The following is a 24,944-nucleotide window of genomic DNA, read 5'->3' as shown; positions in this document are numbered from 1 at the left end:
CTCTGCACACTGAGAACTCTGTGCACTGTGAGAATTCCACACTGTGTGTGTGTGAGCTCGCTGGAGTTTGTGAGAGCTCTGCACTGAGCTCTGCACACTGAGAACTCTGTGCACTGTGAGAATTCCACACTGTGTGTGTGTGAGCTCGCTGGAGTTTGTGAGAGCTCTGCATTGAGCTCTGCACACTGTGAGAACTCCGTGCACTGTGAGAATTCCACACTGTGTGTGTGTGAGCTCTCTGGAATGTATGAGAGCTCTGTGCACTGTGTGTGTGTGAGCTCTCTGGAGTGTATGAGAGCTCTGTGCACTGTGAGAACTCCATGCTGTGTGTGAGCTCTGTGCACTGTGTGTGTGTTTATCTGCTGTGTGGCCATGGCTGCACCTACAGCCCCACTATAAATGTGCATGTGTACAAACATGGGGTGGGGGGGGTCTCCTCTGACCCACTCATGACACCAGAGCTCCCCCCTGTATATGGCTGAGAGTCAGTGTGCACACCTCCCACATCCACACCCTTTAGGTACTTGGATTTACCAGCAGCTAAACCTCTACAGCTTTACCTATACATGTACCTCTGTCTACAGAGCTACATCGATGTTTGTGTGCAAACAGAAACATACACATTCATATATATGTGTGAAATAACAAACACATACTTGTCTGTGACTATACACTCACATATACTATCTCTGCCTAGGACAGGTATACACCTTTACCTGTATCTACACTTATGTAAAAATATATGAAAATTACAGATACATGTGTGTCTGTGAACACACGCACAAAGATCCATACACCTATATAGCCACACAGAGATATGGAGATATAGAGATGTGTAGATATATAGATGCATCTACACATGTATGTGCATGCATGCACATATATTCAAATTAAAACCACACATTTATGTGTATTCTTACATACACATAAATGTATGTGTAAATACACCTCTGTAAATATAGATCTATATGTCCATACCATGTACAGATCTATCCTATGTGCATATATCCATTATCTACCCATACCTCTTGTCTACATACACACTCAGAAGTATGTGTATACACAGACATGTATTAAAACCACAAGTACATTACACAGACCTGTATAATATACAGGTGTGTATGTACAGGTACACACCCACATAGCAGTACCTAAATAAATCAGTATTTATAGCTGTGTATGCTCACATAAAGATATATATGCACACATACAGATCTAAAACTTACAGTTCTGTGTAGATCTACACATGTACACAGATCTACACATGCTGTATATGAAAAGGTACATGTGTGGGGGTGATGTAGACATGTGTACATATATGTGCGCTGTGCAGAGATAACAGTAAGTGTAGATACACGACATTCTCACGTCTGTCTGTGTCCATGTGTGCATGTCCCTGTGTCTCTGTGTGCACATGTGTATGTGTGTGTGTGTGGACACGTGCAGAACAACAGGGGTGCCACCATGGCCAGGCCCCCCCCGAGGCTGCCCACCATCCCTTCCCCAGCCAGACTCCACTGCGTCCTTCCCAAAGGATTTATTAAAACACAGAACAGAAACCGGGACACACAGAGCACGAAGCGGATGCAGGGGCGTTGCTTACGGCTGCCGGTGTCACCACGCTCGAGGCATCCCCATCCCAGTTCCAGCTGTCCCCTCTGTCCCACCCACATCCCCTCCATCTGCCTGCCCCAAGCCCGGCACATGTGGACCCCCAACCACACCACCGCAGTGCCAGGGATTCCAGCAGGGCAGCAACAGGCGTGGGCTTGCTCAAACACCACCAGGACGAAGAGACGGCCCTTAGGGGGAAGGTGGGGAGCACAGCCGGCTGGGACATGGCACCACTGGCCTCCACTCACCCCTACACCTGCCAACACAACCAGACAAACACCGCAAGTCCAGCCCTCCCTCCCTCCCCTCAGCCCACCTTGCCCAGACGAACTCTTCAAGTCTTCAATAAGAAAGTGCAAAAAATGTACACGGACACAAACCCCCAGCCCCGCCGCTCCCACGGGGCCGCAGCAGGCAAAGCACACTTGAAGCGGGAGCGGGACAGCGCGGCAGTGCCGGCAGCAGCTTGTCTTCCACGCAGGCAACGCTGGCACAATTTCCCTGCCGACCTCTGGCAACAGCGGCTCGTGGCCAGGGACAGGGGACTGTCCCCCAGGGCTGCTGTGAGAAGAGCGAAGGGCTGTCCATAAGCCAAATCTGGACCCTCCCCACATGCCAACCCCACCTGGGAGGGTCTGCAGGAAGGATCTGCTCCCACCTCCACTGTGGCTGCTTGAGGCAGAGGCCACAGTCAGATACTGGCACTGGGGAACCCAAAATAGAGCCTCCATTTAGCCCCCCACCCCTTCATGTTCCCCAACAAACAGAGCACGGAGAGCGGGAAGCACAGCCTTACCTCGGCTAGGAGTGGGAGCTGCAGGGGAAAATCATGGGAACTGCTAAATATCTGTGGTGACAGAGGAAACATCTTGCTCACTACTGTCCTTTAGCAGCACTCCTGGACCACCCAAATCCACCCTCTGAATTTCTCTGCCCAAGAGCACAACCCCAACCTACCAGTCACATAGGGTCCCAGAGGCATCTGGCTGTAGTTGACAATCCCACCTGGCCCAGGACCACGGAAATTTGGCCCAAAGCTGTTGTTGAAGATCGGGGCAGAGCCAAAGGAGCCCTGGGGAGGCAAGGAGGGAGAAAAGACATGGGTCTGCAGCCCATGACCCTCACAGTGAGGGCTCTGTGCCTGTCCCCACAGACCTGGGCAGCTGGATCCCCTCCACGGGTGGCCAGGCGGCTGAGGATGCTCCGCTCTGACATCTGCAGCCGGGCAGCCACAGGCGGGATGCGGGACAGCATGGAGGGCAAGCGTGTCACATCAGCCTTCATGTCACTCAGCAGCTCCTCAAGCTGGTTCAGCACTGCAAGTAAAGCAGGAGGTACTTGGGGGGATGCCTGTCACACCCAGCAAGCTGAAAGAACACAAGATGGGGACACCTCCTGGCTTGGCTCCCCAGGTGAGGGTGGGGAACCCTTCCCAGCCTCAGAGCAGGCACATACCCTTGTGCAGGACAGCATTGGCAGGCTTGTTCCCAGCCAGGGACTCTTTGGAGAGGTGCTGGTGGCTCTCAGCAAGGCACTCCACTTCTGCCAGCCGTGCATTCAGTGCCATGGCCGGGTGACTGGGGTCTTGGGTCATGTTGAGGTACGCTGCCCTCCGCAGCTGCTCCTCGATCACCAGGGCCTGCTCCAGCAACTGGGAGGTGTGGGAGAGGAAGGATTCAGGACCAGACCCCCCCCACTATAAACCAGTAAACCACGGAGCTCCTTGCAAAGTCCACTCCCCATTTTGCTCACAGAAGATGCAAATTCCCCCCTGGCTTCAGGGTGCTGCTCTGCTCCTCCCACCAACAAGGACTCACCAGCCCTGGACCTGCCACTCGCCTTAAAACGTCGGGCAAGGAACTTGTTCTTCATCTCGAGGTAGTTCCCCTTGTGTATCTCTGACTTGAAGGGCTCGTTCAGGATCACGTAGCGTGGGTCATTCTGGATGTCCTGCCAGCGGGCATAGCCATGACTGGTGTGGGACAAGTGTCAAGGGCAGAACCAGCCAGCCAACAGCCTGCCCACCACCCCACAGCCACACCGTGGCCCTAAATCCTCTCCCTCTCATCACTGCAGTGCCAGCCCAGCTCCCACACCCCCAGAGAGGCCTCTCTCGCCTCGCTGCCTCCTGCTCTGCCAGGTCAAAGGGTACGTGACAATTCCTGCCAACAGCCAGTAGTCGTGTCGGCGGTGCCAGATGTCGTAGATCTTGCCAGAGGACATGGCAGCCCTCTCCTCATTCTGCCACAGTGTGTGCAGCTCTGTGGAAACAGAAGGGAGACAGCCTGGTGAGGCAGCTGGACTGCAGGTCAATGCACAGCATGGAGGCAGGGCGAGTGATGGAACCTCCCAGGACCAAAGGCACAGTGCAGACCCAGATCTGCTGCTGCCAGCAAAGCACCAGCCCATCCATGGCCCATCACAAGGGTCACATTCCTTGAACAGGTTCAGAGCCTCTGCAGCAGCTTTGCAGAACAGGCCAACACCTCATCTCTCACCCATACCTGTGAAGCCACCATCAGCAATGTTGAACATGAATCTGAAGTTCATGTTTCTGTCATCCTTCTTTCCCTCCTCCTCTTCCTCACCGTTTTGCTGGGCATCACTTTGTTCCTTCTCCTCCTCCTTGCCATCCTCTGCTTGGCAAACACAAGGAATTGGCCTAATTGTGCTCCACCACTAGATCCACCCCTGCCCCATCACCACCAGTAACTGCTGCAAAAGCCACCAACCCCTCCCAGCAGGTCCCATTGTTAACACAGGTATGTCCACCCCAACAGGGTCTTGTTCCCACTCGTGGCTCCTGAGCCCCACTGGTGCTGATGGCATCTTTGCCACCACCCTGTGGGCACGCTCTGTCACTGTGCCAGGCACTGGCCTCACTCTGGGAATTCTTCCCACTCTTCTCTCTCCAAAGCCTCATGCCTCACCTGGTTTGACTTCTTTATCCTCCCCCTTCCCTGGGCTGCTGCTCAACTCCGCCTTCTCCAAAGGCTTCTCTTGCTCTTGCATCCCCTCGTCTGCAGGAGGGAACAGGCCTACAAGAAATGTATGACATGGAAAATGCTCTGTAGGGAACAACCTACTTATCCAGACAGACTTTCCCTTTTAGGGTAAAGTAACTATATTGTTTGTACGTTCAAGATGCTCAAAGAACTTCAAAGAGAACATTCTTCTGCTTTTTATCAAATAAATATGTTTAGTTTTCCCTCTTCCTTGAGATATCTGAAGGAACAAATACCCCCCAAAGTGACCATTTCATGCAATTTACAACTTGTTTTTTCAGGATTTTCTGCAGGAGTTTGTTCAGGTTTCCCATAGCAACACAGATAAGATAGCCTCACCTTTCACCAGGGGCTCAGAAGAAGGCTCAGCCTTTTCACAATCCTCTTGCTTCTCTTTCCTTGGCCTCTCCTTGCTGTCACAGCTTTCCAGGTGCTCTTCGCTCTCCACCTCGGCACTTGCAGGTACCTAAAAGGCCAAGCACCCATTCCAGATCAGCCTGGCCCTCCCTTCCCTAGGGAGTACCCCAAGTTCCCAGGCAGAGCAGGGAAAACTTCCTGGAGGAGATGCTGAACAAAGCCACCTCACCTGGCTGTCAGACACCTTTCTGGGCTTCTGTTCCACTGGGTCCTTTTCCTCATGGAACCCCAGTTGTGCTTCTGTTTTGTCTGTAGGAAGAGCAAAGTCCGGAAGCTGTTGAGCAGGGCCCAATGGGTAAAGCACCTGCAAAAACCTCCTGGTGTCTTGGCCCACCTCCCTCCCAAGCCAGACCCCAGCCACAACCCCCTGGATACCTGCAAGAGCCCCTGGTCCCGTGTGTGTGTGTGCTGGACTGGCCGGGACAGGCGTGTTGGGATCTGAAGACACAACCTCGCTGGATCTCTTGCCCTCTGGGCCCTCAAGAAGCAGGTCTGGGGTGCTGTACTTCCCATTGACATGCTCGAACTCCTGGACCTGGGACAGACACACATGGTCAGGTCAAACAGAGCAGGGACACTCCCAGCTGGTGCCACGGAGTCAGCACGTCCAGGCTGCTCACCCACAGAGTTACCAAGTGGCAGGATTACTGCGCCCACCCCGTGGGGAAAAGTGTCCAGAACATTCTTAAAAAGGCCCATTCATAATTTTACTCACCCACCTTCTTCCTTACTAGTGACATGACCCCGATGCGAGTCAGCACGTGCTGGCGAGACAGCCCTTCCCGGGGAACGCCGTCCGCAAAGGTTTCAGCGCCGTCGGCCCCGGGCTCACACAGGTGTCTCATGAACAGAGACACGTATGCCCTGCAGGGAAGGCAGATTTCAGCCCTGGCCCGTGGCCTCCCTGCTCAACCCAGCACGCACATGATCCCCTGGATGAGGAAAGTCTCACCCCCAGGAAGGGAACAAGAGACGCCGTCTCAGTGAAACAGACACTGCCTCCCCAAAAAGAGCCCTCGGTGAAGGGGTTCAGGCTCTCAGCCTTGCCTGCCTGCACCTGAGTACCTGAACTCCTTCTCGCTCTTCCCTCGCAGATCCCGGACCAGCCAGTGGGAGTTGAAGGCATCCTGGGGTGGCATTCCCCAGCGCATGATGGCATTCAGGAATGCCTTGCGCTGCCGGGCGTTGAAGCCCAGAACCTGCAGGAAGCGAAGGCATCGCTGGGATCACAGAGTGGCCTCAGCAACATGGGGCTTCCTGGAGCCTCACAGCTGTGACAGGCATTGCTGGACCAGGAATGATGTCCCAGTGGTTCAGCACAGAGGGGTCCAGCCCTCAGGCAGCCCAGGCACAACAGCACTGGCCATGCTCTGGATGAGGCTCACCTCGATGTTCCCCCCAACTCTTGCCAGCAAAGGAGGGAGAGGTTTGTCTCTGTCAGTCTTCAGCTGTCTCCGTGATTGTCTTCTGCCACCTAGAGCCAAGCAGCCTCACTGATGGATGGGCCAGGCACCAAGGAAAGACACCTCATGTGCCTCAGGCTTCCTGCCCTCCCTCCTGATGGAAGCAGAACCACCACAGCATCTGCCCAGACTGCAGGGTCCCTTCCAGCCACCACTCCCCAGGCCAGGACACTCCTCTGCCCTTCCCAAGCAAGGGGGGACCATGCCTCGTCCTCGTGGTGGAGCATACCACAGTCCAGCAGAGGCCAAGGAAGAAGCTGTCTGCCTTCCCTGCCCTGGAAAGCTCCTCACCTGATAGAAAGCAGGGACACAGTCCCCTGAACTGTGCCCTGGGCACACCAGTCCCTCCAACCCAGACATTCCTGATGCTTCCAAATCCCAGGGAGTATCAACAAACACATCAACTCACTCTGGCCTTCTGGCCTCTCTTCGAAGTCTTCATCCTCATCCTCAGAGCCAATGGAATACTCTGACTGGTTGTCAGAGAGCTCATCCTGCCACTCTGCAGAACACAAGGAAGGCCAGGTTAGAAGACCCTGCCTGGGAGGGATGTGCTAGACAGGTCAGAGCCTGCTTGTGGGTATGGCAGGCATTCACTGCCAGGCAGCAGGAGAGGGGGACACAGCAACAGGAAATCATGTTCTCAGGTTTTACAGAATTAGCACTGTTATGCAGCAAAAACCAAATTTGAAATATTTTGCCCACAGACATGTCTTTCCTAGATTCTTCCAGCAACACCAGAGTTTACAGACCAACAAATAAAAAGAAAAAAATACTCGAAAATTTCTACACTGGAAAGTTTAGGAATCTGGGAAGTACAGATCCAGGCAATCTACCAGCTGCAGAGAGACACCAAGTCACAGCTCTTTCTGTCCCATGAGCCTGGCCAGGAGCTGAGCACCTGTGGCCATACCTTGGTCCTCCTGAGAGGTGTCATTGTAGTTGACCTGCTTGCGGATTCTCTTCCCTTTCCCCAGGTTCCTGGCCAGATCTTCCTGCTGCTGCTCATAATGGTGCCGCAGCAGCTTCTCCCAGTAGTCAGGGTCCACATTCTCCTCTTGCTTGATGATCTCCCGTTCCACCTCCTCCTGCAGAGCCAGAGACAAAGAGCTCGAGCAGCCACAGAGAGAGAGCAGGGAGGGTCCTGCCCCATGCCAAGCACTCGCAGGGACAGCAGAGGGAACAGAGGGAACACGGAGGGGTTACAAACGGGTGATTGTAAGACATGATACTGATCACATTACCACACCGTCCTCTTCTCTCACAACATACTGAGCCACTTTAAAGGAGCTGAGATACTCATTCATGTTCTGCAGCTCTGTGTCGTCAGTCGCATCCTGGTTTCGGTCCAAAAGCTTAGAGATGGCAGCGTCATCGTAGTGGATCACACTGCTGTCATCTACGTCCTTATTGTCACCTGGAGAGCAGAGCGAGGGGAACAGCAGTGCAGATCAGGGTGCTGGACAGTCTGCTCCAGAGCCAGGCAAGCTCAGGTGAGGAGAGAGGGAGGGGGATGAGTCCCCCCCAGCAAAGAGGGGCTACACACCTGGTGGGGTGCTACCATGCTTTTTTTTCATGCCAGGGGTTGCTGCACCCCCTTTTGTTGACAGTGTGTCCGAGAAAGGGGTAACAGCATCCGGCATTGCAATCCGCTGGCCCTGAGACACCATGCCTGTGGCACAGGGAGAGAACTGTGAGCCCCAGCAGCTCAGAGAGGGCCCTGCCCCACACAGAGCATCCCCACCTCACCCTCCACATCATCCTTGAAGAGTTCTTCTGTCCCGAACTTGAGGATGTCATCCAGCTCTTGTTTGGTCATGGAGCCCGACTTGGAGCCGAGCCCCGGGCGGACCACCAGGTGGGTGAGCATCATCTTCCTTTTGGCCACCTGGGTGATGCGCTCCTCCACAGAGGCCCTGGTCACGAAGCGGTAAATCATCACCTTCTTGTTCTGCCCGATGCGGTGAGCTCTGCTGAACGCCTGCGGGCAGAGCATGGACAAGGCCAGGGTGGCACCGTGCCAGCTGGGCAAGAGGGCCGTGCTTCTCACCCTCCAAGCTGCATGAGAGGCACCCAGTTGAGGACAAGTATGAGGGAGAAGTGAGAATGTCACAGGGGAGAGGCAGTTTGATAGGTCAGGTGCCTCCTAGACTGCAGAGAGGCCAGGAGAGGGTGTGGGAAAGGGACAGGCGAGCAGAAACACCCACAAACACAGGAGAAAGTGTCAGCAGCTCTCAAGAGAAGATACTGAAATCCCAGTGAGGGTGTGCAAAGAGAGGGCACAGCCAGAGAGGTACTTACTACACAGGAAGGAAAAGGGAAAGTCAGAAACCTGGATGTCATTGTGGGGATTCCAGTCAGAATCATAAATTATGACAGTGTCGGCCGTAGCAAGGTTTATGCCCAGACCACCGGCGCGGGTGGAGAGGAGGAAGCAGAACTGCTGAGCCCCAGGAGCTGAGAACGACAAACCCAGAGGTGGGAACAGGTGAGACAGAAAGAAGCACAGCTCACAGAGAGGAGCAGCACCATTTCAGAGGGACAAAATGGCTCCCGCAGCTGACAAGCAAGAGGCAGAGGTGTCAAGGAGTGAAAACTCATAGCTCCCAGCAAACCAGGTACTGCAGAACCCAGCTCTAGAGCTGGGGAAGCTCTGTCATCTGCTGAGGTCTTGGAAGGAAGGGCAGTAGCCCCTCCAGCTGAACAGCTGCTGGCACACTCAGGGTTCCTTGTGGGAACCAACTCAAGGGCTTAACGGCGTTGTACAAGCAGCCCCACCGTGCCACAGGAAGCCAGACCTGTGAGTGTGGCACAAGCTCTGGGTACTGGCAGATGATCTACTGCTGGCCACACACTGTCACCCCCCCAGGGCCCCCCTCAGCAAGGTAGGAAGGGGAGTACCATTGAACCTGTCGATGGCCTCCTGGCGCAGGCCGCCGGTGATGCCCCCGTCAATGCGCTCGTACTTGTAGCCTTCATATTCCAGGAAATCCTCCAGCAAATCCAGCATCTTTGTCATCTACAGAGCAAGGCAACCCTGGCATGAGAGGGTTTGCATGGCCAAACACCCCTGCCTCCCCTGGGGAGCTGCCCTGCCCCAGCATGGTCCTTGCACACAGCCCAGAGGCCTCGGTGGTGGTGGCACAGCATGGCCAGCAAAGCAAGCACAGCCAACAGGCAGCTGCCAGAGGAGCAACACTCACATCTCATCTTCTACAGGCAACTCTGCCAGCAGGAAAGAATTGTGTCTGACTGTCCCTCCCCAAAGAGGAGCCTCGTGATTGTTGTCCATTTTCTATCCTGAGCTAACAGAGCTCTTAAACACGACAGGCAGTCCCTCAGGAGCGAGCTGGGACACAGCCCTTGCACCATTACTGGCGTGGCTGCCTGGGGGAGAAGCTGTCACCAGCTATTCCACCTATTTCTGTCTGTTCCCAGCACTAATTTCCCATACATAATTTAAAATAAATCCTTTTAAAATGCATTTATGATTATCCTTCCCTGCTCTCACCTGCGAGAAGATCAGAACTCTGTGACCACCATCCCGTAACTTCTTCAGCATCTTTTGGAGCAGCATCAGTTTCCCAGAAGATTTGACCAAAGAATTCCCATCATAAGATCCATTGGGCAGCACAGGGGCCTCCTGTGAAGGCAGCATGGTCAGTGCCCACATGAACAACCTGCATTAACCTCGTGGAGGACTTCACTCGCATTTCCAAAACAAAAAACTACGTCCTTGTATGAAAACACTCGCATGGAAAGCCACAGTGTTAACCAAAGCAGGATCATGGAAGCAGCTGCCACTCAACACTCTGAGACAAGTCCAAGGGTGCAAAGGCAGGGGACGTACCACAGCTGCCACAGGGAACAGGTATGGGTGATTGCAGCACTTCTTCAGGTCCATCATGATGTTGAGCAGTGAGACCTGGTTCCCACCACCTTTTGAATTCAGGGCTTCAAAGTTCCTTGTCAGTATGAATTTGTAGTACTTCCTGCAGAAGGGGGGATGGACAGACACTGTGTTAGCTGGGGCATGTGTGGGACTGGCATAAACAGGAGGAGACTGAATTAAACCCCCCTTAGTGTCACTGGAGATGCAAAAGGGACATTTGGAAGGTTTTAAAAGCAATTCAGCACCTAGGGCTGGGTGTTTCCAGTTGCTCTGGGGGGATCTCAGCCCTGGCAGTGGGATGGACTGAGGGGCACAGCACCTCCACCACCACCCTCTGCTGGGTGCCAGCCAAGCCCTCCTGCCCACCAGGAGGGGAAGAAGTGACAGGTCCTTCCTGCAGGTGCCCGGAGCTGCCAGAGATGCCACTGAAGCTGAACAGGTCAGCCTAGCAGAACCAGAGCTGGGGCAGCAGCACAGGCCATGTCCTAGTGCCAGGAATGGGAGAAGGGGATTCAGCCTCAGTGTTTTCTCTGTGCCCCCAGAGCCAGCAGAGCCACGCTGCCAGCCTCCCATGCCCCAAGGGCTGCACAGAGCCCAGTTCAGCCACAGGGAACAGACCCCTTGGTGAGACACAAGTACTCCCACTCTTCCTGCAGCAGGCTCCAGACCAGCAGGCTGCCTCTGAGCCCTCAATCCCCACTGACACCTCACCATGCTGGGGGAAGAGCCAGACACCCCTGGGGAATGCACTGGAATCACTCACTTCTGCATCTGGCTGAGCTCCACGCGCACGATCAGCTCCGTCTTGGCCGGCATGTTCTTGAACACATCGGCCTTGAGCCGCCGCAGCATGTGGGGACCCAGCAGGTCATGGAGCTTTTTGATCTGGTCCTCCTTGGAGATGTCTGCAAACTCCTCCAGGAACCCCTCCAGGTTGCTGTGGAAGCAGCCAGAGCCCCATGGCACTAAGCAACAGGGGCATGTGAAAGCAAAGGGATCTGCAGCTTTATGGCTTAAAATCCAGGGCAGAGCTCTTGAGGCACAAGAGGAGATAATGCTCGTGAGGAGCCACCCTGATGCCCTGGGAATGTGCAACTTACTTAAACCTCTCTGGAGTCAGGAAATTGAGCAGGTGGAAGAGCTCTTCCAAGTTGTTCTGGAGCGGAGTCCCTGTGAGGAGCAGCTTGTAATCGATCTTGTAGCTATTCAGCACTCTGAAGAACTGGAAAAGAAATAAGTTTGGGTGACAAGGACTGCAAGGAACCAATGTGTCACTGTGGACTCTGCAGGGTGCACATGGAGACTGAGCAGTGACCCCCATGCTGGGTATGCAGAGCAGAGTGCCAGCATGTCCTGCTCCCAGTCATTCCCACTGAGCACAGGCAGCAATCCTGTGTATCCCTGGGTCACACAATTTGTCTCTCCTGTACCAGGGACAGAGAACATCCCGGAGCTGGAGACTGCACTGAGCCTCAGGTAAAGGGGAAAGGAAGGAGAGGGATCAATTCCCTTCCATGATATCTCATCCAAGGACTGTCAGGCAGCCAGGCTGCTGCCTCTCCTGCTGCTGAAGGGCTTTTAATGCCACAGGATGTTAAAAGACAGAAAAAAAAAATCACAAATGCCTGCCACCTACTTTGGACTGGTTGTTCTTCAGCCTGTGTGCTTCATCCACCACCAGACAGGCCCACTCTATGGAGCCCAGCACTGCCTGGTCAATGGTGATCAGCTCATAGGATGTGAGCAGGACATGGAACTTGATCTGGGCTTCCTTCTGGAGGAGCAGAGGGAGAGAAAAGCTGGGATAAGAGAGGAGTGAACAGGACAGCCTCCACCTTTGCTGCTGCTGCATGTGATCCAGGATGAGAAAGGCTGCACTGCCTGGCAGAGCTGAGTTGTGCCAGCAGAACACCCCAACACAAGAACCAAGCAGGAGACCACAGAAATAGAAAAGCTCTGGCAGAAATCTGTAAAGCTCATCACAAATATGCGTTTGTAAACTTCCCTCTGTGGGAAGCTGACCAGAGACCCTTTCCAGGCTCAAATTCTCCTCTCCCCTTCTTACTGACAGCTAAAGGGAAGGGGCAGGCACACACTCAGCTCCCACCTTCATCCGGAACACCTTCTTCCCGCTGCGGATGGCGTTGTCTTCAAAAGAAAACTCATTTTCCCGGATGACCGACCGGCTCTCCTTGTCCCCCGTGTAGGTCACAACGTAGAAGTCAGGTGCCCACATCTCAAACTCACGCTCCCAGTTGATGATGGTGGAGAGGGGGGCACTGACTAGGTACGGCCCTTTGGAGTGGCCCTGCTCAGGAAGACAGAGCCCAGGCTGTTCTCCCCGTTCCCAGCAGCTCTCAGCCACCTCGGGGACTGCTGGGTGCTCCACTCACCTCCTTGTACAGGGAATACAAGAACACAATAGTCTGCACCGTCTTCCCCAGCCCCATCTCATCAGCCAGGATTGTATCTGTCCCTTGTGCCCAGGAGAATCTCAGCCAGTTGAGCCCTTCCAGCTGGTAAGGGTGCAGCGTGCCTCCCGTGGCATCAATGTACCAGGGCTGCTTGTCAAACTTCACTGTAGGCTGAAAAGAGAGCCATGGCACAGAGCAGTGAAAAACACCTGCCCCTCCTTCCCCTGCAGTCAAGCACATCCCTATTTAGGTCTGTAACACCCAACAGCTCCAAAGGAGACACAGACAGGTCCCTGGCACAGCCCCCAGGCTCCTCACAGCAACGCCACTCCAGAATATTCACTGGAAACAGGGTCCCCAAAGGAACCAGAGGAGGACAACGTGACAGGACAAGGGGACAGACAGCCCCTCCTTCCTCCATGTTCCCATGCCACCATACTGTCCCCACCACTCTCACTCACATCCACAAGAGGTGTTTCTGGAGGCTTTTCCAGCTTCTCCTCTTTCAGCTTTTTCCCTTTCTTGTTCAGCTTCTTCAGAGGGCGTGTGTCCTCCCCCAGCATCAGCTCCCTGTGACAGCCAGCACACGTCAGGGATGGCAGGGGGTCCCTCTTCTCTCAGCTCCAAGCCAAGGGACAGAGACACCTCCCACACTCCACTGCCCCTCTCCCCACAGAAGCTCTTCTGGCCCTGTTAGCAGGGGCATTCATTGATTTTCCCCTCACAACGCTCCACACAATCCCCAGAATGAAGAACAAACTCAGAGTACTGTGGTTTTCCCCCAAAATAGGCAGCATGGCCATGGAGACCATGAATGTCATGGCAGTGCAGACACAGGGCAAGGGGAGCACAGGCTGGAAAAGAGCAGGTGGGACTTCCCAGCAGCCCTGAAATGGCACATCAGGAGGGCCAGCCTTCATCAGTGCTGCTCTTTGAAGAGAAATCACTGCAAGCAGTGTCAGTGTGTTCAAAAGGGGGGCACCTCTGTGTCCCCCTTGTCCCAAACACCTGCAGGGGCTGCCCTGGCTCTGCCCAGCTCCCCCAGCTGTGGGCTCTCACCTGTGGTTCCAGTAGAGGAGTTTGAGGTTCTCATAGTAGGGGATGTCTATGTCATCGATCTCCCAGGTGCACTGGTCATAGGGCAGGTCCTTCCACTTGATCAGGTAATGGATGTCTCCCTTTTTATCAAAGCTGTAACACAGGGCACAGAAAGCTGATCAGGGAATGCCACCAGCCCCTGGGAGCAGCCTGCCATGATCTGCCTCTGCAGAGCTGGATGCTTCATCCTCTGCCTTTGCCTACAGACCAGGACACCCAAGCTGAGGTAGAAAAACAAAGTATCAACACTTCCAGCAGAAATGCTATTCAGCTGTGAGTGTGTCAAACCATTAAGCTTTACAGGCTGCTTCCCCATTCCACTAACAACCTCATTTCCCTGTTTCACCAGGCCTGGATGGATTCCAGTGCTTCCCCTCTCACCTGCAGCATTCACCACTCTAGGAAGTTCTGCTTACAGTAAAACAAAATAAACACACTTCTAAGTATGACTCTGTGCCTACAGGGAAACCTGCTGCCTTGTTAGTGGACAAGGTAAAGCTCACACGAAAATCAGACAGGCAGCTTTAGTTCTTCCTGCCATGCAGCCTTCCAGCAGAGCTGCTGCTACTGCTTGATATTTCAAGCTGCCACTTGAAATGCAGAAATTCAACAAAGACATGTCTCCAGCCACTCGAGGCAGAAAGCCCATCTGCACAGCACATCTCATTCACAGGGAATTTCTTCTACAGAAAAGAAATATCAATGTCAAGGGTCTGTAAGGGAGTTGGCCACATGCTCCAGCTCTTCCCCTCAGCACCATCCCCATCAGCATCAGAACTTACAGAATGGTTAGGCTGTAACAGGACCCAAACAGTATGTCTGGGAAGAGTGGAACAATGTGCATCCACCTTTAGGAAATTGGCTATAACTCTATTTTTAACGTGCAACATAGCAGACATGAAAATAAGGTAGCATGGATCCCCCTCCAGCCTCAGCTTCAGCCCAGAAGCAAACCTCCAAGGCAACAGAGACCTCAGCACAGGCCAGAAGCTGAAATCCCACCAGCCCAAGGTTTTGGCCTTGCAGAAGGATGGCACAATTTCCCTCGGGCTCCTCACCTGTGGTTCAGGATGCGGTGGATCATCATCCACTCCGGTTTGATGCCGTAGCGGTAGAACCGCTCCTCCATCTTGGCATACTGGGGGTCCTTGTTCTTCCTCTTCTCCCTCTGGTTGTCCTCGTCCCCAGAGCCGTAGTCAAAGGCAGGCGGCTCGTCCATGTCGTTCTTGCGTTGGTAGTTGCGGTACATCACGGTGTGGTAGAGCTCCAGCTGCAGCACGAGGGAGCCACGCTCAGCCCCGGCTCTGCGCAGAGGGCCGGGCAGGGGCTCTGCACCAACGCCACGCAGGCTCACCTGCAGCTCCTTGACCCAGGAGCAGTGCCAGTAGGAGAGGCCTGCCCACTTGACGAAGAACTCACGCTCGGGGATCCCCTCCAGCACCTTGGGCGGGGGCAGAGCCAGCTGCGGGTCGGCGGCGGGCGGCGGCGCGGCCGGCGGCTCCTTCCAGGCCCAGTGCAGGATGCGCTGCACTTTGCCCTTCAGGGGAGGGCACTGGGGATACAGGGCAAACAGGCAAGAGTACAGAGTTCAAGGTGAGACCCTGCCAGGGGCCACAGGGAATTAGAGCAGGGAACTGGGGGACAGAAGGAGGCCCTCAGTGCTGAGTGGACACAGGGTGCCTGACAAGTGTCCATGACTGCATCCCCCATGGGGACAGGTCTTGCCACCAGGCAGAAAAGGCCCCTCTCTATAGGTCACACATCAAACAAGGCTTGACATCCCATCAGAAAGCAGACCAGGAAGCTCCCAGCCAGCAATTCCCACAGGGAGACCAAAGAGGCAGCAGAGCCTTTCAGAGCCACCCCGCACCCTCAGGCACATACAGCTGGCAGCAACACTCCTCAGGGAGGGGTTTGGGGCAGAGGGCAGGGCTGTGAGGGACAGCAGCAGCCACTGGCAGGCCAGGCAGGTGTGGGAGCAGGGACAGAGTAAGGAATGGGAATGCTGGTAACACTCACTGTACAGCGTGGGCAGAGCCATTCACCGTTTGGGATCTCTGGCAGTGGTGGGTTCAGGCAGTGAAGGTGGTAGGAGGATGGGCAGGTGTCACAGCACAGTAGCTCCCCTCCGTCCTTACAGACCCGGCAGAACTCCATGTGGTCATCCTCCTCCTCCTCCTCGCCACCATCCTCTTCCTCCTCCTCCTCCTCCTTCGGCTCCCACTGGATGCCCTCCTTCTCCTGGGGAAGCACAGCCAGTGTAACCTGAGGGTTTCCACCAGCAGGCCACCCACTCCCAAGGGTCCCCGACCCCACTCACGCAGTGGGGGCAGCTCCACTTGCCCTCGGGGGCCTTCTCCAGCTCGGGGTCCAGGCACACCAGGTGGTAGGCGCGGGGGCAGGTGTCGCACAGGATGATCTCCCCGCCCTGCTGGCACACCTCGCAGTAGTCCTGGTGGTCGGTCTCGTACCCGTCCCCCTCTTCAACTGCAAGCAAGGGACAGGTGACAGTCAGAGGGGTGGCAGAGCAGCCAGCTCTCCCGGAGGGAATGGGACACTTGCTCCTCTACCACACAGTTACGGAAATAAGGACAGCATTTCACCTCAGACCCCTCCTGTTAATTCCCACTACCTCTCTGTCCCTCAGCACCACAGTTCACCTTTGCACACAGCATCATCTCACCTCTGTCTCTCTTTCTCTCTCCACACTGTATCATCCTTTGGTTCCTTCAGGCTCTCAATGGAGAATGCCAGAACCTGGAGAGGTTGCAAGGGAGGCCGGTCAGAGAAAAGTTCCCAGGCACCAGCACCAGCTGCAGCTGCAAACGCACCATGCAAGGGTGACATGGCCAAAGACACCACTCCTCTCCTGGGACTACTCTGCTCTTCCTCAGGGCTCCCTGGCACAGAGGCAGGAGCACTCTCAACACAGCACAGAAGGGAAAAGGAGCAGAGGAACGAGGCCTTGCAAGTGCCAGAATGGCTCATCTCAATTCCCAGCTCTGCCACAAACTCCTGGCATGGAACTCCAACCTTCCGCTCCTCCAGCACGCAGCAGGAGCTGCCTACCTCCAGCACCAGGGCCCTCACAAGGCCACAAGCAATGCCCTTCACACACAAGACAAGGGGCTAGCCAGCCAGCCCAGCCTCGCCAACCAGGCTGGCCGGTGTCACACCCTAACTGATCCCCAGCCCAGAAGCTGCCCTTCCATTTCTTGGAAGCAAAAATCCATCAGAAAAGCTAAGAAGCCAAAGGATGTGCCCGGATCTGAAATATCTCATCCCAAACAAGGACACAAGACAGAAAAGCAATGTGCTCAGCACAGGGTGCTGCTCTCCAGAGCAGCACGAGGACAGAGGTGCCATGGCACAACACCCAGGAAGGGATGAAGGGACACACACACAAATGTGGTCACACAGCCACTGGCAGATCCTGACAGATCCTTTTCCATGGCTCACATGCCTCTCTGTCCCTGCACGGCTACCACAGCTCTGCCACCTGCCTCAGCCTGACTGCACACCTCACACAGACAAAACATCCCTCGTCTTCACACGGCCTCACCCACAGCCTGCCCTGCTCTGCTGGGAGCTTGCCACAAGCCACATCTCTCCAGGGGCTGTTCCTCAGAAAAGCACTTCCCTGAAAACCCCACAAATTCCTTGCAGGCACGAGCCCCCCAGCAGCAGGGCCTGGCCACCAAGAGCACCTCACACTCCACTCACACAGGCACAGGCACAACCTCTGCCACTGAGCCAGTGCCAGACACAGGCCGGAGCTGCACGGGCCAGGGGAGCACATCTGAACAGGGAAATCCAAACTGAGTAGGAACAGAGTACAAAGGATGGCCTACTCCTCTTTTTCTTTTTCCTCTTCTTCCCTCTCTTCCCCAGGCCAGCCGAGCACTCGGAGCGCATGGAGGAGCTGTTGATGCTGGCGCTGTCAAAGTCGGATTCCTCCCGTTCCTCCTCTTCGCTCTGCAGGGGGAAAAAGCAAAGCACACCCAGTCCAAGTGCTGGCATCCCAGCTGTCCTTCCACTGCTGGGACTGTTCTCCTGGATAGGAACAACCCCATACTCCCACCCTGTGCATCCAAAGGCCCCTTTTTCCAGTACTTGGCAGAACTTTGCTCCCTCTCTCTCTTTTGACACCCATTTCAGCCCTGCCATCCCTCCTGTGTCCATGCGTGCAGGCGTTCCCAACTGGCATTCCCACAGCAGGAAAGGAGTCAAAACAGGCCCAGCATTCCATGGAGTCAAAACATAATAATAAATCTGAATTCTTACTTGGGAGACTCAAGCATGCAAATCCCCAGCCTGCACACTCCCACCCAGGTGCTCAGGCTCCAGCTGCAGGAGCTCTTTGTGACTCTCTGGAAGGTGAATGTGTGGCTCTAGAGCACGGGAGGAATTTTTTTCTGATACATGATTGAAAATCTGCAGCAATGAGTAGCTCCTGCCCTTCAACCTTCAACACACAGATGTGCTTTGCAAACAGGTTGTGTTATGGAAACTAGAGCTGGAACTGCAACACAGTGAGCTGAGGGGGTTTGACCAATATTAGCGACACCTAGAAGAGCCCCACTCCCAGTCAAGTGTTATCTAAGGAAATTGTTCTTTAAAATGCTATTGAAACCTCCTGATTCTGGTGCAGTGAGAAGAGCCCAGTGTGCTGTGGCTGGGCAGCTCCAGCATCCCAGGCAATGCCACGGGACTGCAGCTGCCGTGGGCAGGCCCTGCTAATGCAATTAAAGCATCCCAGAATTCTCCGGGATGCACGGTTCAGCTGCAGTGCAAGCCCTGAAGAATTCCTTTGCAAATGAAATCTGAAATGATGGCATTATCACCCGCATTGCTGAAAGTAAACAGGGTCATGTGATTTTAGCAAAAGCTGTGGCCAGACACGAGTCTCACAAATCTGAGCCTGGACAGGGGTGCAAGGGGATGTGCTGATCCAAAGAGGGGCACAAGTGACACCCCTGACACGGGGTGGGTGTACCCAAACAAGGGCTTGTCCCAGTACTTCCCTCCCAGACCCAAAGCCCTGCACACTTACAGAGGAGCCCTTTTTCCTTTTGCTGGGGATTCCTCCAAACCGAAATTTCAAGCCTGCCATCTTTTTCCCTTTCCCCTTTTTCTTCCCGTCTTTGGAGCTCTTGATTTTCTTCCGTACACCCGGACCTGAAGAAATTGAAAACTTGTCTGGTACTCTACAAACAACTGTCACCCAAATCACCCCACAGCACAGCAGAAGCCACATCCCTCCAGGGGCTCTTCCTCAGAAAATCACTTCCCTGGAAAGTCCACAAATTCTGAAACTTCCTTGCAGGCACAAACCCCCCAGCAGCAGAGCCTGGACAGCAAGAGAGCACCTCACACTCCACTCACACAGACAGGCACAAAGTTCTCAGGTTCTCACAAAGGGAGATCCCTCTACTTTCCCACCACTGCTCAGCTTGACGAATTGCCACAAACTGCCAAACATCCAGCAGGCCCAGAGGCTCGATCTGCCGTGGTTCATGAACCCCATGCCTCTCCAGGACCTCTGCAAGGCCAACAGGAGCTGCAGACACCCCTCTGGCACCCTCTTTTCCTCCCAGCTTTGCTGAAGCTCGTGCTCTGCGGCCTCGTGCCAGCTCTGCTGGCAAGGGCAGCCCCCCACACGTGGCACCCACCCTTGCCCTCCTTGGTCTTGGCCTTCCTGACGACGGTGGGCAGGGCAGAGGGCTGGGGGCTGGCGGGGAGCGCCGGGGCGATGGTGACAGTCTCCACAGCTGCAGCCACGGCTGCCGCCGCCGCCGCCGCCGAGCTGCCCTTGAAGGGGTTGTTGGCACTGAACTCTCGCCACTTGGCACCCAGCACCGTCATCATCTTGGACATGGGGATCTTGGGGTTCTTCTTGGCAATCAGAGGCCTGCAGGGCAGGGGAGAACCACGTTTAGCACTGTGTTGTGTCTGTTCCTACACTCAGGTGCTTCAGCCCAAAAGATGTGGCAGCGGTGCCTCCCTGCAGGAGTTTCATGGGAGGCAGCAGAAACCAGAGCTTCCTTAAGCAAATGTAGGCAAGGGGGGCACACCTAAACCTCCTCAGAGACCTCCCTTCCATGAAATGCCTGCTGTGCTCTGAAAGGCTCATGGTACAAGCAGAAATTCATTTTCTCATTAAACTTTTTAAATAAGCATACACAAAATATGGGGCTTTGGAGAGCAGGAGAGACAAATGCTTCAGCTGTTTTCCAGTCAATCCTCCAAATAAATGGAGTTCTGAGGACTGAGTTGGGAGGAAGAAGTGACAAGGAGCTGGCGATGAAGAATTGACTTCAAAACTTCATCTGCTGACTGAGCAATGCCCAAACCTCAACCACCAGGTCCACAGCTCCCTACCTGAGGAACTGGCTGAAAGCCTTGTAATTCGTCAGAGTGTGGTAATCCTCTTCTGAGAAAACGTAATCTACGTCATCGAGACCCCATTCCTCCATGAGCTGGGCTGAGCTCTTGGGCTCCTGGAGGTTTAGAGAGTCATCATTAACACAAACAGCCACGGCTCTGCAGGTGAGCAGCACAAGGCTGGCTCTGTCACGTGCTCCATATCTCCCTAGTCAGTGATATGCAGGGATTTGTTTCTGGGATTTATGAAATAGCACACACAAGCGTTTAACTAATTAATGATTCACGCAGTCCCTAGAAACAAATTAACACAGTGCCATGCAAAAGCTGCCCACCATGTAACACTCTACAAGGCCTTGGCAGGTTTCACAGCTCCAAGAAACTCAACTTCTCCCTGCACTCAAGTACCAAGGAAACAGAACTTCTGCTGTCTCAATCATTCACCTGCAGCCTCATCCTTGCCAAACCCAAGGGTTCCTGATGACACCCTCAAGTCCCTTTGTCCAAGCCTGGCTTCAGGCACTAGCACCAGCTCAGAGTAAAGAAGTCTTTTGTACCTTTAAACTTCCATCCTCATTGTCATCCTCCTCTTCATCCTTCTTCTTCCGTTTTGGTTTTTTCTCCTTCTTGTCTTTCAGTTTTTTCTTCTTCTTTTTGTTGGGAGAATAGTCACTCCCTTCGCTCTCAGATTTGTCCTCAATCTCCTCTTCATTTTCTGACATTTCATCATTGCTCCCCTAAAACAGAAAGGGACAGTGAAGAACAAGCCTGTGCCCACTTCACTCTCCTCCCACAGGAAACCACCCATCTCCAGCGGATGGATGCACTCTCCTTCCCCACAGTCAGAAAGGAGCAGGCTTCGATGGCTACACTCTGCTGGAAGAGCCAGAGCAGGGACTGCCCAGGGGATATTTTTGTTTATTTCTGGAGAGATCACGACCCACTGCTCAACACTGACAGTAACAGAATTAATTACCACCCCAAGGAACTGGCTGCCTGCTGGGCAGAGCACTCAGGTAACTTCCTGAGCTGCCAGGGCATGTCCAGCCTCTCACCAACCAGCACACCCAAATCCTTCTCAGCAGGGCTGCTCATCACCCAGCCTGGACTGACACCGGGGGTTGCCGTGACCCAGGTGCAGCACCTGCACATGCTTTTGTTGAGATTCCCACGGGTCCCCTCCTCGCTGGTCCCGGTCCCTCTCGATGCCACCTCGGGGCACTGAGAAGCACCAGGGCTCGGCGGGGCTGAGGGACGGGCTCCAGCCAGCACAGGGGACAGCGCCAGCCCCGCCAGCCCTTCCCGGCCCGATCCCGGTTCCCGCTGCCCCTCCTGCCCGGAGCCACCGCCCCGGCCCCGGGCGCTGATCCCGGCTCGGAGCAGCCCGGCTCGGAGCAGCCCGCACCGCTCCTCCGGCGGGGTTAGGAACAGCTGGAATTGGGCACAGGATAATTGGTTTCCATGGGAACTGCTGCAGTACAGGTTGAATCTCCCTCTCCGCTGCCTTCCCTGCCAAGGACCTTCATCTGCCTGTGCTGAGTTTCCAGACACAGCCTGGCTGTTCTGCCCGGGTTGTTTTTCCGCGGGGTTGCAGCAGGGATTCGTGCTCCAGCTCCGGCTCCGGCTCCACTGCGGCGGGTGCCGGCAGATTCCCGAGGCAGGGCAGCCCCAGTAATGCCCGGGCACCGGCACCGGGTCACACCAAGGACTGCACTTCACTCCCACCCGCCTCGAGCAGGGGTAAGGCTCATGTGCCCCCAAAACTCTGGAGAAGTTCAGGAAAAGGAAGCCCCATCAGCTCCAGCACCAGCTTCTCCCCGGCTTTGACAGATGAGGGGACAGTCTCCCACAGGTGGAACCTGGTTAGAGCTGCCCACACAAGGCATTAATTTTAAAAAATGGGGGCTCTCAGCCTGTTATTTCCTGCCCACCCCCAGCTCAGCAGCAGCTAAGCTCAACAGAAGCTGCAGGGCTCGGGCAGGTCAGCAGCAACAGCAAAGGGGCAGAGGTGAAAACACCTTGGAGTTGTGTTTTATTTTCCCCCTCTCAGAAAACAGCACAGGGAAAAAATTGTGCCTAAGAATGGGAGAGGTAAAGGGGGCAGAGGGCCTGTGTCGTATCTGCAGAAAGAGAACATCACCATGGCCACGATGGAAACAAGCTTCCTTGGGGCCACGACAGCAAGAGGCAGGATGGAATCACCCGTCTTTAAACCAGCAGCTCATCACAGTCCTGCCCATAGCACAAGCACTTCAATGCAATACCTGACCCAGCCCATCTGTTTAGAGCTCCCTTGGCAAGGAGGGAATGCCCAGTTGTGCTGGGTGAGCAGCTTCCCCCCAGCCCCAGCAAGGGAAGTGGGGGGCTGAGGAACCATCACTGCTCGCCCTTTCTTCCCAGCAGCCTGCCTACATTTACAGAAGATGTCTGCTCCTGTCCTCGTGTCCAGCACTGTCTGGGGATGGGACAGTGAGCAGCAGAGCCCATGTGGCACAGCATCAGTGAGGCAGGCTCAGGGAGCAGTGCCAGACCCAGCAGCACACCTCCAGTGTGGCCTCAGGCCTGACCCTCGAGGACACAAATCCTCACCTTTGTTTTCCTACAGAAGGCCCAAGAGTCCTTCCAAGTGCCAAGTCCTCGAGGCCCCTGGACCATCTCCCTTGCAAACAGCTGGAATGAGTGCAGCCAACAGCAGCATCCCCAGAAACCTCCAAGCCCTGCCCTGATCGTGTCCCAGCAGGGTGGTTTGCATCTCCCTCCATGGGAACATGAGCCCCAGGTGCCGTTTTGGGGCAGCACAGCCAGATTTACTGCTGTGCCTGGATGCTGCCCTGTGCTATGGGCAGGAGGGCCCCAACACTTGGGGCTGGACAGCACCACTGCACACACCAGTGTGCCCACCAGAGCTGAGCTGTGCCTGTGGGGCAGGAGCCTGCATCACTGCCAGCAGGCATGGAGGCCCCTTCTCCCCTCAGCTGCTCCCAGACAGGGGACACTGCCACTCCTGAGCAGCCAAGCTGGAAAAGACACACCAGGGGCAAGAGGGTCACCTCCCCAGGCCGGGCGAGCACCTGCTCAGTGAGGGAAAACCCCAATAATAACCCTTCTTTCCACCCACAGAGACCCAAGAGGTGCTTGCCAGCAGCACTCCGAGCTGCTGCCTCTGCACCACAGCTGAGGACCCCAGCCCAGTGTGAGAAAATGCAGCGTTACCTCCTTCTTCCTCCTCTTGATTTTGGCAGCCTTGCCATCTTTCACTTTCTTGCATTTCTTCTTTTTCTGTACCACAACTTGGTCTTCTGCAAAAAACTCATCCAATCCTTCCAGCACCCCATCATCTTCTTCTGGGGACAAAAGGGACAGCTCACATATGGACAGACTGCACAGGACACCACGCTCACCATGACAGAGGAGCACAGCTGAGCAGCAGCTTCAGCCCACCAGACACAGAGCTCTGTGGCCTCTCCAGCAGACCCTCACACTGGCAGCTGCCCCACTGGTGCCCCTTGAGGGTCTTGCCCAGCAGCACCAACCTCAGCTCGTCCCCTGCCCAGATCCTCCTGCCCCTCACACCCAGCAGGGAGGTGTGGGCAGCCCACGCTGCGCTCTCGAGATGGACATGGGGACATCCCGTGTGCTGCTGGGCCTGCAGACACTGGGGGAGCACTCGGCTGTCACCTTCCTGATCCCCAGGCAGAGCTCATGAAAACACAGTGAGTGGAGGAGAGGAAGGGCTCATGAGGAAAATGGGTGCCACAGCTGCCAGGTTGTTCTGGGCTGCTCACAGCAGCTCAGGGACCCAGCCCTGGGCAGAGGCACTGGTGCTAATGCACACCTTCCCTTCCCATCATTATCTCTCCAAACCCAGGGCATCCCAGCCAGTCTCCACACAGCTTTAGGCCTGCATCTTTATTTTTGATTTCTGAGCTCACACAGCAACAGCACTTTGGGGTGGTCAGGATGTATTGATCACTCGACTTCTGAGAGGCCCTGGCATGGCTTGCCCAGAGAAGCTCTGGATGCTCCATCCCTGGAAGAGATCAAGACCAGGTTGGATGGGTCTTGGAGCAACCTGGGATAGTGGAAGGTGTCCCTGCCCATGGCAGGGGTGGAATTGGATGCTTTAAGATCCCTCCCAATCCAAACCATCCTGCGATTCCATAATTCACTGATTCATGCTGTGCTGGTTTAGGTCTGACAGGGTGGGCATCGCTGCACCAAGCCCAGCCCGGGGAACCAGCCGGCCCCCGGGCACGGTCCGAGTGGGAACGGGCCACCGAGGACCGGGCACAGACCGCTCCGGTCCGGGGAGCGCGGACAGCGGGAATCGCCCGCAGCACGGCCGGACCGACGGGGAGCGATGCCACCGCCCCGCCCGTGCCCCCCGCCCGCTGCCACCGCCTACCCGACACGTCCTCCTCGTTGTCGGCGTCGTCCAGCAGCTCCCGGGCGGCCGGCGGGCCCCGCATGCCGGGCGGGGCAGCGCCCGCCCCGGGCCGAGCGCCGGGGCCGAGCCGGGTGCGGCCGCCGCAGGACACGCCCCTGGCCCCGCCCCTCGCGAGCCCAGCCACGCCCCCGGTCACACCCCCCGCTCGCCGCTCCCCGAAAAGCCCCAAACCCCCCCAAAGCGACCCCCGGAGCCGCCACCGAGCACGGG

The 24,944-nt window shown here is 55.4% G+C and overlaps 1 protein-coding gene across 7 annotated transcripts; it reads right to left on the bottom strand.

The window, feature by feature from the left end:
• Positions 1–1,522: 1,522 nt before the first annotated feature.
• Positions 1,523–24,807, bottom strand: CHD5 (chromodomain helicase DNA binding protein 5). 7 transcript variants are annotated; one of them, XM_041419701.1, is made up of 42 exons: positions 24,693–24,807; positions 23,501–23,631; positions 20,845–21,024; positions 20,285–20,403; positions 19,576–19,814; positions 18,957–19,081; positions 17,755–17,878; positions 16,224–16,390; positions 15,923–16,144; positions 15,258–15,455; positions 14,962–15,173; positions 13,865–13,996; positions 13,267–13,375; positions 12,785–12,976; positions 12,499–12,699; positions 12,028–12,165; positions 11,492–11,613; positions 11,155–11,328; positions 10,350–10,491; positions 10,011–10,142; positions 9,401–9,518; positions 8,832–8,956; positions 8,249–8,480; positions 8,046–8,171; positions 7,744–7,916; positions 7,413–7,587; positions 6,909–7,001; positions 6,422–6,510; positions 6,102–6,235; positions 5,756–5,900; positions 5,412–5,571; positions 5,206–5,285; positions 4,959–5,085; positions 4,545–4,652; positions 4,119–4,250; positions 3,767–3,875; positions 3,454–3,586; positions 3,070–3,265; positions 2,770–2,930; positions 2,572–2,686; positions 2,411–2,461; positions 1,523–2,175 (listed from the first exon to the last, which is right to left on the bottom strand). In XM_041419701.1, exons 1-41 carry the CDS (start codon positions 24,754–24,756, stop codon positions 2,454–2,456), a joined length of 5,862 nt encoding a protein of 1,953 aa, XP_041275635.1. In that variant the 5' UTR covers positions 24,757–24,807; the 3' UTR covers positions 1,523–2,175; positions 2,411–2,453. The 7 variants fall into 7 exon arrangements, 6 of the variants coding, with proteins under 6 accessions (XP_041275635.1, XP_041275636.1, XP_041275638.1 ...); XM_041419702.1 differs by having other exon boundaries at positions 1,523–2,172; XM_041419704.1 differs by having other exon boundaries at positions 12,028–12,162.
• Between the last annotated feature and the right edge of the window lie 137 nt (positions 24,808–24,944).

This window comes from Onychostruthus taczanowskii, unplaced genomic scaffold (assembly GCF_017590055.1).
Source record: "Onychostruthus taczanowskii isolate IOZ18803 unplaced genomic scaffold, ASM1759005v1 scaffold61, whole genome shotgun sequence".
NCBI classification, from domain to species: Eukaryota; Metazoa; Chordata; class Aves; order Passeriformes; family Passeridae; genus Onychostruthus; species Onychostruthus taczanowskii.
The sequence above is the reverse complement of the archived record's forward strand: the minus strand, read 5'-3'. Positions and strand labels throughout refer to the sequence as shown.

Bases quoted from the DNA above. Each gene is read 5' to 3' on its own strand.
- CHD5 (XM_041419701.1), bottom strand. From the start codon at position 24,756: ATGCGGGGCCCGCCGGCCGCCCGGGAGCTGCTGGACGACGCCGACAAC. The intron at 16,145-16,223 runs GTGAGTGGGGTC...GTGCTTCCCCAG, and splicing joins AGTGGAGCTGCCCCCACTGC to GAGAAGGAGGGCATCCAGTG. The intron at 5,901-6,101 runs GTACTCAGGTGC...CCTTCCCTGCAG, and splicing joins AAGAGCGAGAAGGAGTTCAG to GGCATACGTGTCTCTGTTCA.